The sequence below is a fragment of the Zonotrichia albicollis genome, chromosome 9 (genome assembly GCF_047830755.1).
Source record: "Zonotrichia albicollis isolate bZonAlb1 chromosome 9, bZonAlb1.hap1, whole genome shotgun sequence".
In the NCBI taxonomy this organism is placed as follows: domain Eukaryota; kingdom Metazoa; phylum Chordata; class Aves; order Passeriformes; family Passerellidae; genus Zonotrichia; species Zonotrichia albicollis.
In genome coordinates, this window is record NC_133827.1 from 18,666,644 (window position 1) to 18,680,406 (window position 13,763).

Genomic DNA, 13,763 nt, shown 5'->3' on the forward strand with positions numbered 1-13,763 from the left:
CCTGAGAAGCTGACAGGCCTCAGGAACAAAATGTAAACAATGGTTATCTGCTGCTGTGGAATGCAACAGGTGCATCTGTGATTGGTCTCATGTGGTTGTTTCTAATTAATGGCCAATCACAGCCAGCTAGCTTAGGCTCTCTGTCTGAGCCACAAACCTTTGTTATCATTCCTTCCTTTTCTATTCTTAGCTAACCTTCTGATGAAATCCTTTCTTCTATTCTTTTAGTATAGTTTTAATGTAATATATATCATAAAATAATAAATCAGCCTTCTGAAACATGGAGTCTGATCCTCATCTCTTCCCTCATCCTCAGACCCCTGTGAACACCATCACAAGAGTTTAAGGGTTTAGAACATAGCAATCTATATAAGGCAGGATGGAGCTTTTAGAATGGAAGCTGCTCCTTGTTCTCCACCTTCTTCTCCATGGGTTTGGGTGGTTTTGTGTAATTGGATAAGAAAGTCCACATTGCAGGCACAGGTGGTTGGTTATTGGGTTAAAAGTGAAACTAATTCAGGTGTCATTTCTTATGGTTTCCCTTAAAAGACCTTGTAGAGAAAGACAGTGACAGCCATTTTATAGCTTGTTAGTAGAATGCTGTAGAACTCAGGACTTGTAAGACTGCAACATAGATAAAAAATAATAAACATTTGAATCTGAACACAAAATATCATCTCCAGTGCCTTCAATCCCAACCTAGACAGCAGCAGAGAAAAGAAGCCAAGAATCAGCAACAATGTCCATGGAAAACTGTGCCAAAATCTCCTAGGACCAAAGCTATTCCTTGCCAGGTTTTCCTCCTCAGCCCTTGTACCTGCACAGGGCTGAATTGAGTTAGGAGCAAACTGCACAGACTGTCTGGAGTGCAATGAAATCAGTGATACGCTCCGTTTGTCGTGCCTTTAAATAATGCAACTAACTCAATTGTTGCAAAATTGACTCAAATGAGGCTCATTTTCATAAAGAAAACATTGCAATATGGGTAAGAAAGGCCAGTAAAAAAGAAGGGTAAAGACTAATCTATATGCTCCTAAATGGTGAAAATGAGAGCATGGTAGGGTTTGTAAAATTCCTGCTAAACCTTTCCACATTTGCTGAACTCATGTTCTTTGCAAATCTCCAAGAACTGACAAAAAAGCAAGGAGACAAAAAATAAGAAGCAAACAGTTATAAACAGAAGATATATTCCCAATGAGATGGCTCTCTCACACCTCATATGTTGGAGTTCTGGATGCTGAGAATTTTAGATTTTCTGTACTGACAGGCTCTGTCCCCCAGGAGAGCACTGCATCTTACCTGAAGCTGTAGAAAAGATTCCAAAATTGACTGATAACACTGAGATTACAGGTGTGTAGTTTAATTACAAGTGTGTAACATCACAGAGTAGAAAACTTAGAGTTTGGAGTTTTAGAAGACAAGATAGAGGTTTTAGAGTGGTAGTTCTAGAGTTAAGTTCTAGGTAGTTCTTCTTTACCTTCTTCACCTTCTTCTTCCTTCTTCTTCATAGGTTTAGGTAATTTTTTATTATTAGACAGAAAAGTCCCCATTGTGGACGTCAAGTTATTAGGTTAAAAGTGAAAATAATTTAAGTGTCATTTCTCAATTAGATAGTTTAACTTTAAAAACCTTTTAACAAGAGACAATTAGCCATTTTGTACCTTACTAATAAAAGACTACAACACTCCCTGCTGTGCTCACTATGTGCTCACTCGTAGCAGGCAGGTAAGGCTGGCAGGGAACTCAGCCTCTGGTGTGTGATGGGAATGGTGGAATTCTGATCAGTGGGATCAATGTGCAGCACTGAGCTCTGTGAGGAGAAACCAGGCTGGGAGCCACACAGAACTGATGCTGCTGAGGGAGAAGGCTTTCCCTGGAGAAGCAGGAATTGCTGCACTTGAGGAGAGGTCAGGGTCGGGATGGCAAAAGGATCCTGTGCAACCCCAGGGCACACAGGGAATATTGCTGTGTCTGCTCTGGGTGCCCTGACCCCCAGGGCAGCACTGACTCTGACCCTCATCCATGGAGAAAGTTTCCCACACTTCAAGACAGACTGGAACCCACAAAAGTGTGCAATAGATTCTAGAGAGCAGTGCAGGTGCATCACTGGGTGAGAAATTGAGGGTTTGGTGTTTTTAGTGTGTTGTGGATGGAAGCAAGATGGAGGGCACAGGGTGCTGTCCTGGGTTTCTTCTTCAGCTTCTTCTTCCTCCTTCTCCATGGGTTTGGGTGGCATTTTGTGATTGGGCAGAAAAGTCTGCACTGTGGGCTCTGTGGGATCAGTTCTTGGGTTAAAAGGGAAAATAATCCAGGTGTCAGCTCTTAATGGGATAGTTTAGTCTTAGGAGACCTTGTACCAAGAGATTGTTGGCCATTTTGTGCCTTCTAATGCAAAGCTGCTGAACTCACAGTAGTGACTGTTTTAGTGATAAGAAATAATAAACACCTGAGTCCCAACTGAAACTGCTGTCTGGAGTGCCTGCAATGCAAACCCAGAGAAACCCACAGATGGGACCCCCACAGGTCCCAGCTCTGTCATGGAGCAGAGGGCACTCCCTGCACCAGGGGAGCCCAGCCCAGCCCTGCTCAGTACCCACAGCTCTGAGATGCCCTTTCAGCTTTGGGGAACAGGCTGCAGAGAAGCTCCAGAAGGTCTCTGGGCATTTCAGAGCTGCATCCTGCTTTGTGTGAAAGAGCAGCAGCAGCAGTGACCGTGTCTGACTGGTGCTTTTTGATTTTACTAATGAGGTTGATCCTACACACATCTTGCTTTTTTGATTCCAGCTTGGCAGAGGAGCTTGTGAAGAGATGAGGAAAATGCAGTCTGATAAGCTAGCATCAGGTATGGGTTTGGTAAGATGTAAGATACCCAAAGCTTTACAAGTACTATGAACAACACCCAGCCAGTGCCAGAGTGTCAGAAACAAACCAGGCCTGGTTTAAGACTGAATTTCTTTGAAGTGACAAAAAATGCTGTTTCACAGCATTGGTTCTGCCTAAAACAAGAGGATTGCTTCCTTTAGTCATCCTGTTCCCTAATTGCCTGTGAATGTTTTCCTCAGTAGAAGAGTAAAGCTCTTGCTGGCATGGCCTCTCTCCAGCATTCAGCCTTGCTCTCTAAATTCCAAACTGTAAGGCAACAGACACTGACAGAAGAGCAGGGTAGAGCAAGAACTCCTCTGCCTTGCTCATGGCCTTGTTCTCTTCTTCAGACACCACACTGGGAAGTTTGGACAACCTCACCTCACAGCCACCATCAGCTCCTCTGCTCTCCAAGCAGGACATCACTGCTCACATGGCACCAAACACTCACAGGTTTAACTCCCCACACCTGCACTGAGCACACAGATTCAGAGGGTGCTTTCCTGGGCAGACAGGTGAGAACCATCTCACACGAAGCTGCCACAGCTCAGTGACCCAGATCTGAGGGCTGCAGGTGCTGTCCAGGCCCTGCTCCCCAGCTGGCACAGGGAGCTCCTGGGGCTGGCACTGGGCAGCCAAGCCAGGCTCACAGGGACACCTGAGCTGGCTTCCACCCAGCTCTCATTCATCAAGCTCTGCTGCAACACAACCCACATTACTGCTGGAGCCACGTGGTTTGCTGTAGCTGGAAGCTGTTGCCATGAATTTCCAGGGTTAGGCCATAGTGGGCACCAGCACTGCTGCTGAGTTGGCTGTCAAAGCCTCGGGAATAAATCAAGGATATTGGAACATTTTAATTGTGATAAATTAATATGTAATTAATTTAATACTTAATTATCCTAAAAATCATTAACAATTAAGAAAGAAGAGGCTGAGAAACTGAATAGCAAGACTGCAGGAACTGGATAACAGAGGACTGTGAAACACCTGGACTGTAACCAATCACATACTCTAAGAAATGTAGGCAGAAAATGAGGGAACAAGACAAAGGCACCAATCAAGCAGTGTGTACTTGGAAGTTTGTAGAATCTGTAAATATGTGTGCAATGTAAGCAATAAATGGCTTCTGCTTGATCACATTGGTCAGTTGTTCAGGAGTCCTGGATCAAATCTGATATCATAACTGGATTGAGAATCTAAGGTTCTGTTTTGTGTGGTGGTGGAAATTGGGGGAAAGGAGGGGGAATGTTTTTGGAAGGTTTTCATTCTGTATGTTCCTTTTTTTAATATTATAAGTGAATAAAGTTCTTTCCTTTATTCCTAAGTTGGAGCCTGCTTTGCTCCATTTCTGGTCACATCTCACAGCAGCCACAGGGGAGAATGTATTTTATATATGGGGACACTGGCATTGTGCCAGCACCAAACTAGGACATTTTCCCACAGGAAGGGGCTGAATCGTTCAGCAGATGAATCCACTCAGCACCAGCAGTGCAGCCCCTTGGGCTCACAGAACAAGTTTGGGTTTGATGGCCTTGGTGCTTCTCTCCCCTCCCCTGCTTTTTGTGCCTGCCTGCTCCCTTCAGAGCAGAACAGAAAGACAGGAAAATGACCTTGCTCTGCTTTTGGACAATGATCAATCAATTGTTTAAAGACCTTTACTCTACCCTAAAGAAAACAATGATAAACCCATAAAGCTCTGCTTTCTTTTCCTATTATGCTAAACTTACCACCTCCAAAAATAAGCACATCATTGTAGCTCAGGAATTAGATCAAAAGTAAATACCATGATCTCACTTCTAATGGTAATTACTTAACCAATGCATGTAACGCAGAATTACTAGAGTGATCAGAAAAATATAGGTAAAAGAAGAAAATAATTATGAATTTGTAATTTCAGTTAATTAATTCAACGATGACTGCTGACTTTCTGTCTGTAAAAAATCAATTCCCATCAAAACAAAAGGCCAGCTCCATGAGTGCCCCTCCCCTGTGTGACCCCAGCAAGGGGATGCAGTGACAGCTCCTGCCCTTGGTGCTCACTCAGCCCTGACCTGCCCAGCTCCCAGCACATCCCTGCTCCATCCTCTCCTCAGCAATTCCACAGAGCATCCAAACCCTTCCAAGGGCTCAGGTTTCCCTCAGCAGCTGCAAGCACTGGGCACCCACCCCAGGGACAGACCCCAGATTTATTTTTTCTCACACTAAGCCTCTCCCAGCAATGTTTTTGTGTGTGTGAAATGCTTTGGCTCAGCTCTAGATGGGAACAGTAGCTCTGCCCTCCTCTCCCCCACTTGGCTCGAGTCACTTCTGAGATTCAAGATGTGATCTGGATTTATTAAGACTTATTTCCCACAATGAGCAAAACAAAACACATGCAATGGTCCATCTGGGCAAATAATTTCTGAGAAGGCTTGCAAGACAAATAGCACAGCACACTCTGAGACACAACACATGAATAATAAAAGGGCCATTTTAGCATTATATATTTGCTGGCATATAATAAGATATGCTGGATTTACACTGAGGTTTAGATTTGTCTTGTTTTAAAATGCTAAATTCTACTTTAGTGGAGCCAGTATTTCACATTACTGTTTCTACTGAAATCCTGATGCTGGTTCTAGTACTAAAAGGTAATTTCTCAATTCTAATTAAAATTATTTAGTTCTATCTCAAGTCACTATGTTTAACAAAACCAAACAACCTGCAGCCCCCTCAGACCAGCAGAAGTGCACTGATTTCAGCCAGGGATGAAAGGTATCTCATTTAGCACCAAATTACAATTTTAGCATATGCTGCCCATAAAACAATGTTCCAGTGATGTTTTCTCAGTGTACTAGAAGGAACTCTCCTGTCCTGATTCAGGGACAAACCTCTGGCTCTGGCAGGGGTTTTAGTGCCACAGCAGAACCAAGGTTAGAGCTTCCAAACCACCTTTCTTTTTAAAATCCAGGAGGACTGGAGAGAGGAAAAGCACTGCCCACAGCCTGGAGCTGCCCAGCCCTGGATGAGGAGATCCCACATCTCCAGAGGAGCAGCCCAGTGACAAACCACTGTCAGCTGCTCTGCTTTTACATCTATATAGATAAATATATGTATTTCCTAAGAAATAGAAAACCATACAGAAGAGAGCACACAGAGGAAGAGCATTCTCAGTCTTTGAGCAAACTGGATTATTTCAAGCATTGGGATGAATTGTTTCATTGCACATGGATTGTGAAAAAGATCGTAACTTATCTCAGAACTGAACATTCAGCATCCATATCTGGAAGCAAAGACCTGTTTGACTTAGCAGGGGAGAAGAAAAACTGCCCATGAATCCAATAAGGACAAACATATTGAAAAGAAAAAACAGGATGAGAAACAAACTTTGTATAATTGCTGAAGTAATCTGAGATGATAGTTTATTTGACTATAAGGGTGAACAATTTTTATACAGCAGGGCAGGAAATAAAAAACCAAAACAATGCAGTTCATTTGGCCTTTCCTGGTCTTCACAAGATCCTAAACATAATTGTTTCAGCTTTCATTAATTCTGTCTTTATTTTCCTATAGTATGTGCGTGTTTTGGTGCTATTCATTAATCAATTAATAAATGTGGTATTCAATTATCCCTGCTGTTTGCTTTGGGAGACCAAGGTGCTGAGGGCTGTTAATGCCTTTCCAGGGAGGAGAATTCAGAAAGGAGCAGCACAGCTGCAGAATCTTCCTCAGGTGACGCCTTTCCTTCCATGGATGGAACCAAGAACAGAAAATCCTGAATCCCAGTCCAAGGCAGCTACAACTTTGGCTAAAAATCAAACCAACTTGTCTCCACTCATATCTCATATAAAAACTCTACGAGGTAATAAATTTTATGGATGTCTAAAAAAATACACACTTTTAAATTAAGTACTACTTAAATGATTTATTGTATTATTCCCTATTGTATAACTCAACTAAATTCACTTTCAAGATTAAATTATGGCTGGCTCATGTTATTGGAATGAAACATCTCAGTGCTGTTGCTTTGAACTCTGCTCTAACAGAATCCTCTGTATGGAAGTCTGAAAGGAATTAAGTTACATGCATTTCTTAGTTCAGCTGGCAGATCCATGAGACTTTGGCGGAGAGAAAAAAAATAAAATACATGGGTCCACATTCAGCAAGATTTGCTTAGACATCACTCTCATTTTCTCCACTGGGTTATTGCACTGCCTCGAACTCCAGCCATGCCCTGAGCATTCATCTCTGACAAGAGCAAAACACAAAACTGATTCACAAAACCTGTCAGGAGCAGATTTAGGCTGACAAAACCCAAATAAGTCAAACCTGTATAATGCTTATAATATTGTAATCCCTTGAGAATGCTGATACCTCCCTGCTAGTGAAGGTACAGTCACAGCTTTTCACTTTTCCCAGCATTCTCATTTCTTCTCAGGGCAATTGATCCTTGAGGATTTTTAACCTTGGCCTGAGAACCAGTTTGGTTTGAACTATGAAAAGCATTAGGCTGAAGAAAAGCTTTGAAACATTTAAGTGTGATTCTGTGGCAAGAAGCAGCCCTCAAAAACGTGCAATGGGGATTATTGTGTTTAACATCAATTGTGGTTCACAATTCATTCACAAAATGAATGCTGCTCTATTCACAAAAAAGAGGGAGGAAAAGATGTTATTTCTGCTGATTTTTTTCCCCCATCAACCTGAGACTTCACTTGATCTGTTTTTGCATTACCAGGAGTTACTGTAAATTGTAGCTCAGTAATTCTATTGATATGTGAATCAGCCACTAACAATAAACCCTTCAACCACCTTATCTGTCAGGGATGCAAATAACAGTAATTGTTGAATAATATTCTCTAAATTTCACTTTACTTCCAGCTTTGCCAAGTGGATATAAAATAGCCTGCTATTTGCATAATCATTTTAGGAAAAAAACAACAACGATGTGCTGAGGATTTAAACCCCAGATGAAAAAAAAGTAAAAATGAGGAGCTGCTATAATCTCCACCAAAGTGGCATTTCAGCCTAACTGACAGCAGGACTGGAAGATGCCTTGCATACAGATTATTTGGAACGTGCTGGAGCTGGGATGCACCCACTGGAACAGGAGCAGGACGGGGGTTTTGTTCACATCCATGAGATTTAGGGTCAACGGAGTTATTGGACCTTTGTGGGCATCACATGGAGCTCCCAAAGGAAGGGCCAAGGGTGGGATTCCATTGAGGGAATTTTTGGCTGCTGCTGCCTGGCCAGAGCCTCTCCTGTCACAGTGGCCAAGCCCTGCTGGCCTGGCAGAGGCTCCCAGGGAGGAGGAGGAGGAAGAGAAACCATCACAGACAGCAGTGAGAGATTTGCTCCAGAAATCCTCAGGAACTGCTGAGCTAAGGCAAGTTTTTTAGGAAAATTAACGTTGATTTGAACACAGCTCTCCCCAGCCTCAGCAAACTGATCCCGAGCAGGTTATTCTGATTTCAAACACTCTGAAAACCAGAGAGAAAGCAAAATCCCCGAGGGACAGACCCAGCACGTTTCCCTGAGACAGAAATGTTATTCCTTTAAAAATCTCATCACAGCCTTCTCCTACCCAAGGATGTGCTTTCCTCTGGGTAGCTCAGCAATATTATTGAAGGGGTAGGAGATTGCTGGGGCCCAGGCACCCAAATCACCTCTGATGCACATTGTGGGCATGGCTTTGCTCTCCCCACTCCAAAAAGTGCTGCAAATATTTCAGAAGATACACACACAACATCTTATTTGAGCAGTGTTTACATTTCACCCTACATATCACAAAAAAAAAAATTAATTAAAAATATATTCTAATGAAAAAATTCAATTTGTCCATAAAATTAGGAACAGAATTCTGTATAACTCTACAGTCTACACACACTATTGATGTCACTTTAAGCTCCTGATTTAATTGGCTTTTCAGTGTCAGTTTTTATTTGTACAATAATATCACGACTGAAACAAAAATCCAAGAAGTAGAAAACAGCTACATGTGTTTGATGTTGTATGTGAAAGCCTCAGATATTTAGCAACTTCTTTGATGCTTTGATCTCCAAAGAAATCTTACTAAAATTATGATCAAAGGATTTTATATTATTCTAAGTACTTAAGAACAAACCATCTTAGGGCAATAATCAGTATTCTGTTTAATCCTTCACCCTTGGAATCCATTCTTGCTAAGCACCTCAATCTGATGGGAGCTACATTAACTTAAAGAAGATATTCTCCTGAAACTGGTACAAGTACCAAAAAGCAATACTTCCAATTTAGAGCCAAGAGCTGGATTTTACTCTGCTGGCTAAAAAGTGCTTTCTGAGACTGTTTTTAAAATGTATGCAATTTAAGAAAATTGGTATGCAGCTCAGACCAAGCAGATTTTTATTTTCCTACAGCAGACAAAGAAATAGAATTTCCAATACACAACTACTTTTGATTTAATCTATTTCTAACTATTTCCTATTGTCAGTGTTTATAGAGCACTATTACACAGATGGATATATCTAATATTTATAAAGTAAATTAACACTCTATAACATGCAAAGACAGATAAATAATGAATTATCCTTTTCATCAATCTGACCACATAATGCCTATTTCAGTGCAATATTAAGCATTGCACCAGACTGGTTGTTGTAATCCCCCATGGTGAGTTAAATCAAACACAAAGCATCCCTAAACTGCAACCTTCAGAACAGGAGAATATTAGAGACCAGCAAGATGTAACAAAAACGCTAATTACAGCTTAGATTATGGATTTATAGATTTGCTTGAGGAGAGGGAAGGGGGTAAGGAGCATTTTTTAGGTGCAAGTAGAGAAATTCCTGACTCCCAGTCACATCCCCAACAACCTCCCAGATCCTGACTGAGCATCACCCCTCAGTTTTACCTGAGCAGGTTATTCTACCTCCTGCACACCCACCAGGGTGTTTCCCACCATTTCCATCCCCACACTCTTTAATGGTGGGAGGTGATGAGCAGATTGATGCGCCCACAGCCCTGTTGAGAGCATCCCTGCAGGCTGCCAGCAGAACATGCCTGCTCTAAATGAAAATCAATCCTGTTAAAGCTGCTGGCTCCAGCTGGAGCTCCCACAGCAGCACAGGGACCACACTCAACTCTGGGGATGGCAGCAGCACCACGAGTGCCACAGCTCAGAAAAGAAAGATACCAGGTACTGCTCTGGGAAGTTTCGGCAAAGTCCAGAGTGTCACAGACATCTTTCATGGAAAATCCTTTCCTTAGGATTTTTCCTCCTGAGAAGCTGGGAGGCTTCAGGAACAAAATGTAAACATTGATTATCTGCTGCTGTGGAATGCAACAGGTGCATCTGGGATTGGTCTCATGTGGTTGTTTCTAATTAATGGCCAATCACAGTCAGCTGTCTCAGACTCTCTGGTCAGTCACAAAATTTCATTCCATCCTTTTCTATCCCATTCTTTCCCTCTGACAAAAATCCTTTCTTTTATTGTTTAGTGTAATTTAAATATATATTTTTTTAAATATAATATATATCATAAAATAATAAATCAGCCTTCTGAAACATGGAGTCAAGATTCTCATCTCTTCCCTCGTCCTGGGACCCCTGTGAACACCAGCACACCAGAGAAGGAATTAAAACAATTCTTAATCTTTACAGCTGGTGTTGTTTTCTCTAAGAGTGTTTAAAGAGGGTGGTGTGTCTAATGAGCCACAGTGTGAGGGATATTGACTGAGGACCAACCAGGTCCCCCTGTGTCATAACTGTCCATAAAAGTGTGTGGTTTTTAATAAACTCAGCTTCTTCCACCATGAAGAAAATGGGAGTCCTGTTACTGTGATATTTCCTGAAAAATCCCTTTGCCAGGATTTCTTCTCCTGAGAAGCTGAGAAGCCTCAGAGAAAAATGTAAACAATAATTATCTGATTCTCCTGTGTTTGCTGCTTTGGGACATGGCTTGGACATTGTTTACCAACAGGTGCATGTTTGATTGGTTCCACGTGAATTGGTTTTAATTAATGACCAATCACCATCCGCTGTGTTGGACTCTGAGGAGTCAGTCATGAGGTTTTTATTACTCATTCTTGTTAAGCCTTCTGTCTGTATCCTTCTCTTTCTTAAGTATAATTTTAGTATAGCATTCTTTAATATAATGTATTATAAAATAACAAGTCAGACTTCTGAAAACACGGAGTCAGAATCTCATCTCTCACCTCATTCTGGGAACCTTGCAAACACCACAGAGTCCCATGTGATTTATTGCAATTCCAGTGCATCTGTGGGACCCACAGAGATGGCAGAGGCAGGCACAGCTTAACCACATCTCTGACAAACCCAAAGGTTACCTGTCCTTTTGGGCAGAAGAAGGCCTGTGAAGAAAATGCTTTTCTAGAGGCAAGGTGAATTAATCTTGGAATTCACCTTGCCTCTGTCCTGACTTGAGCATTTCCAGTATGGCTGTCACACCCTCACAGGCTCATTTTGGGTTTCATCTGCTGGTATCCACACCCCTGAGTGTGGGAAATGGATTTGTAGAGAATTTTCAGAGCTTGAGAAAGCTCACCTAGTGTGTATCTGTATGCAAACCTTGAGGTAAGAAATGCTGACTTAAAAATGCCATGGAATAGGACAGGCATTGCTGAGAGAGAAATGGAACTAGAAACAAGTTCTAAATGGAACTAGAAACAGTCCTGCAAGGTGCAATATGATGATGGAATATGAGTATGAATCTCCACCTGGAGAATTTACCTTCAGCTCCATGATAAAATGCTTTTATCTTGGAAAACTTACTTACTTGATTAAAGTGCTGAAGTTTATCAATTAAATTTTTGATGAGTGGGTCCAATCCTCTGACTTTCAGCTCTGGATTATTAATTTGTGCTTTCAGTCCATTGGAAACAACTCTGCTGGTGTAACTGAAAAACAGAAGAAATAACAGATCAGTGAGTGGAACCACATCCATCAGAATCAAGAATCGTACTACAGGGGACTTACAGAAAGAAAATGTTTTGCAAATGGGAATGAGATTTATTATAAATATTTATGTTTTAAAATACACCAACCAGAATAAAAGTCACAGTTCCTTGCAGTATCATTTACCACTTTAACTATTCAAGTCATGAACCAACAGCAATTTCATAAACCATGGAGAGGTTTGTTTCATTCATAATTTAATATCTGAACCTTTGTAACTAACATTCTCCAGTTCTTCCATGCAGCAGTTAAAGCTGATAGCTTCCAAAAATTCACTCTTAGGTTACTGCAGAAACTTGGGGCGTTTAAGACAGAAATGATGTTTTATCAGATTGAAACAAATTCCAATGAATGGGGGGGTGGGATTTAAAAAAAATTGATAATCAAAGTGTGAATTACAATCTTCCTGCCAGAGGAGCTGGGGACACTGGGGACAAACTCTGGGGACACAGCACAGCAGCAGCTGCTGCTCTCCAGAGCTCCAGGGAGCCTCACCTGTGCTGGGCCTCCCCAGGCATGGAACACACACAGCAATTCCCTCTGAGCAGGCCCTGCTCTCCTGAGGAACAGCAGATCCCTCCCACTGGCTGGGGACTGAACTGCTCCTGCCAGTTCTGCATTTGTGGGGTACAGGGAGGAATGATGAATCTGACTCCATGTGCTCAGAAGGCTAATTTATTACTTTATTATACTATATTATTACTTTATCATACTATATTATTACTTTATTATACTAATTTATTACTTCATTATACTATATTATATTAAAGAATACTTTACTATACTAAAGAATACAGAAAGGACACTTACAGAATGCTAAAAAGATAATAATGAAAATTTGTGACTCTCTCCAGAGCCCTGACACAGCTTGGCCCTGATTGGCCAAAGAGTGAAAACAACTCCCAGCAGGATCCAATGGAACAATCACCTGTGGGTAACCAATCTGCAAACACATTCCACATGAGCACAGCACAGGAGAAGCAAATGAGATCAGAATTGTTTTCCTTTTCTCTGAGGCTTCCCAGCTTCCCAGGAGAAAATCCTGGGTGAAGGGATTTTTCAGAGAATGTGAATGTGACATGACAGTCCTTTCTGGGAACACCCCACAAAGGTATTTTCAAATCCTGCTTGGGCTGGGGCTCCACCAGGGTACCCTGATGGGGAAAATTTGGGGCAGAACACACTGTAGGACACTGCTGCTAAAGGTGTGGCTTAGAAAAATAAATAACTGAGAGTGGCCTGCTTTCTCAATAAACTCAATAAATGTCGCTTCTCAGGAAAAAAAAAAAAAAAGAAAAAATTGTTTAGAACAGAGAATTGAGAAAAATCATGTTTTGACTTAATAGCTAGACAGTATTGACTGGACAAATGGTTAAGGAAAATCTTTTGCACTGAGATGGTATTTTTTTGTTCACTGAGCCTTTTAAAGACAACGTTCTATTTTTTCTTGGAAATAACTCATAGATGTGTAAACTAATCTGAAGGATAAGCTTTCCAATGCAATAACACACCCAAAATGATGGCAGGGCTCAGATCTTAGAAGCAGACCCAGCTGGGCCTGTGTCCCCAGGAGGAGCTCAGCTGAACTATTACTGTGAAGCCAAGGGTGGTGTGGAGTGTAAAAATCCACATCAATGCATTTTGGACAATATTACAACCCTGCTGCATCTTACCTGCCTTTACCTTTATTCACAAATCGTATTATTTGAATGCTCAACACAATTCATCATGTGAAAACAAACTCATGGTGACCCACTGTGGAAGTACAGGGACATGTGACACAGCTTCCTGAGATCATCTTGTTGTAAAACAGGAGAAATTTAATTGAATGGGTCACCTCCTGGCCTCCTCCAGTCTGTTTGGGGATGCCCTGTGTGTGCTGCTTTGTGTGATCAGAAACTCATCCACAGCAGCAAAATGCAAGGGTTTTCCTTTTCACTGCTCCTGACTGCTCTGCATTCAGCCC

General features: G+C 41.7%; 1 protein-coding gene across 2 annotated transcripts in view; it reads right to left on the minus strand.

Moving 5' to 3' along the window:
* Window positions 1-13,763, minus strand: part of LOC102065418 (glypican-5) — a 366,403-nt gene that overhangs the window by 146,746 nt on the left and 205,894 nt on the right. For both annotated transcript variants that reach the window (XM_074546780.1, XM_074546779.1), the window contains one exon: window positions 11,619-11,739. In XM_074546780.1, coding sequence (XP_074402881.1) covers window positions 11,619-11,739 — 121 coding nt within the window. The remainder of the gene's footprint in view (window positions 1-11,618; window positions 11,740-13,763) is intronic.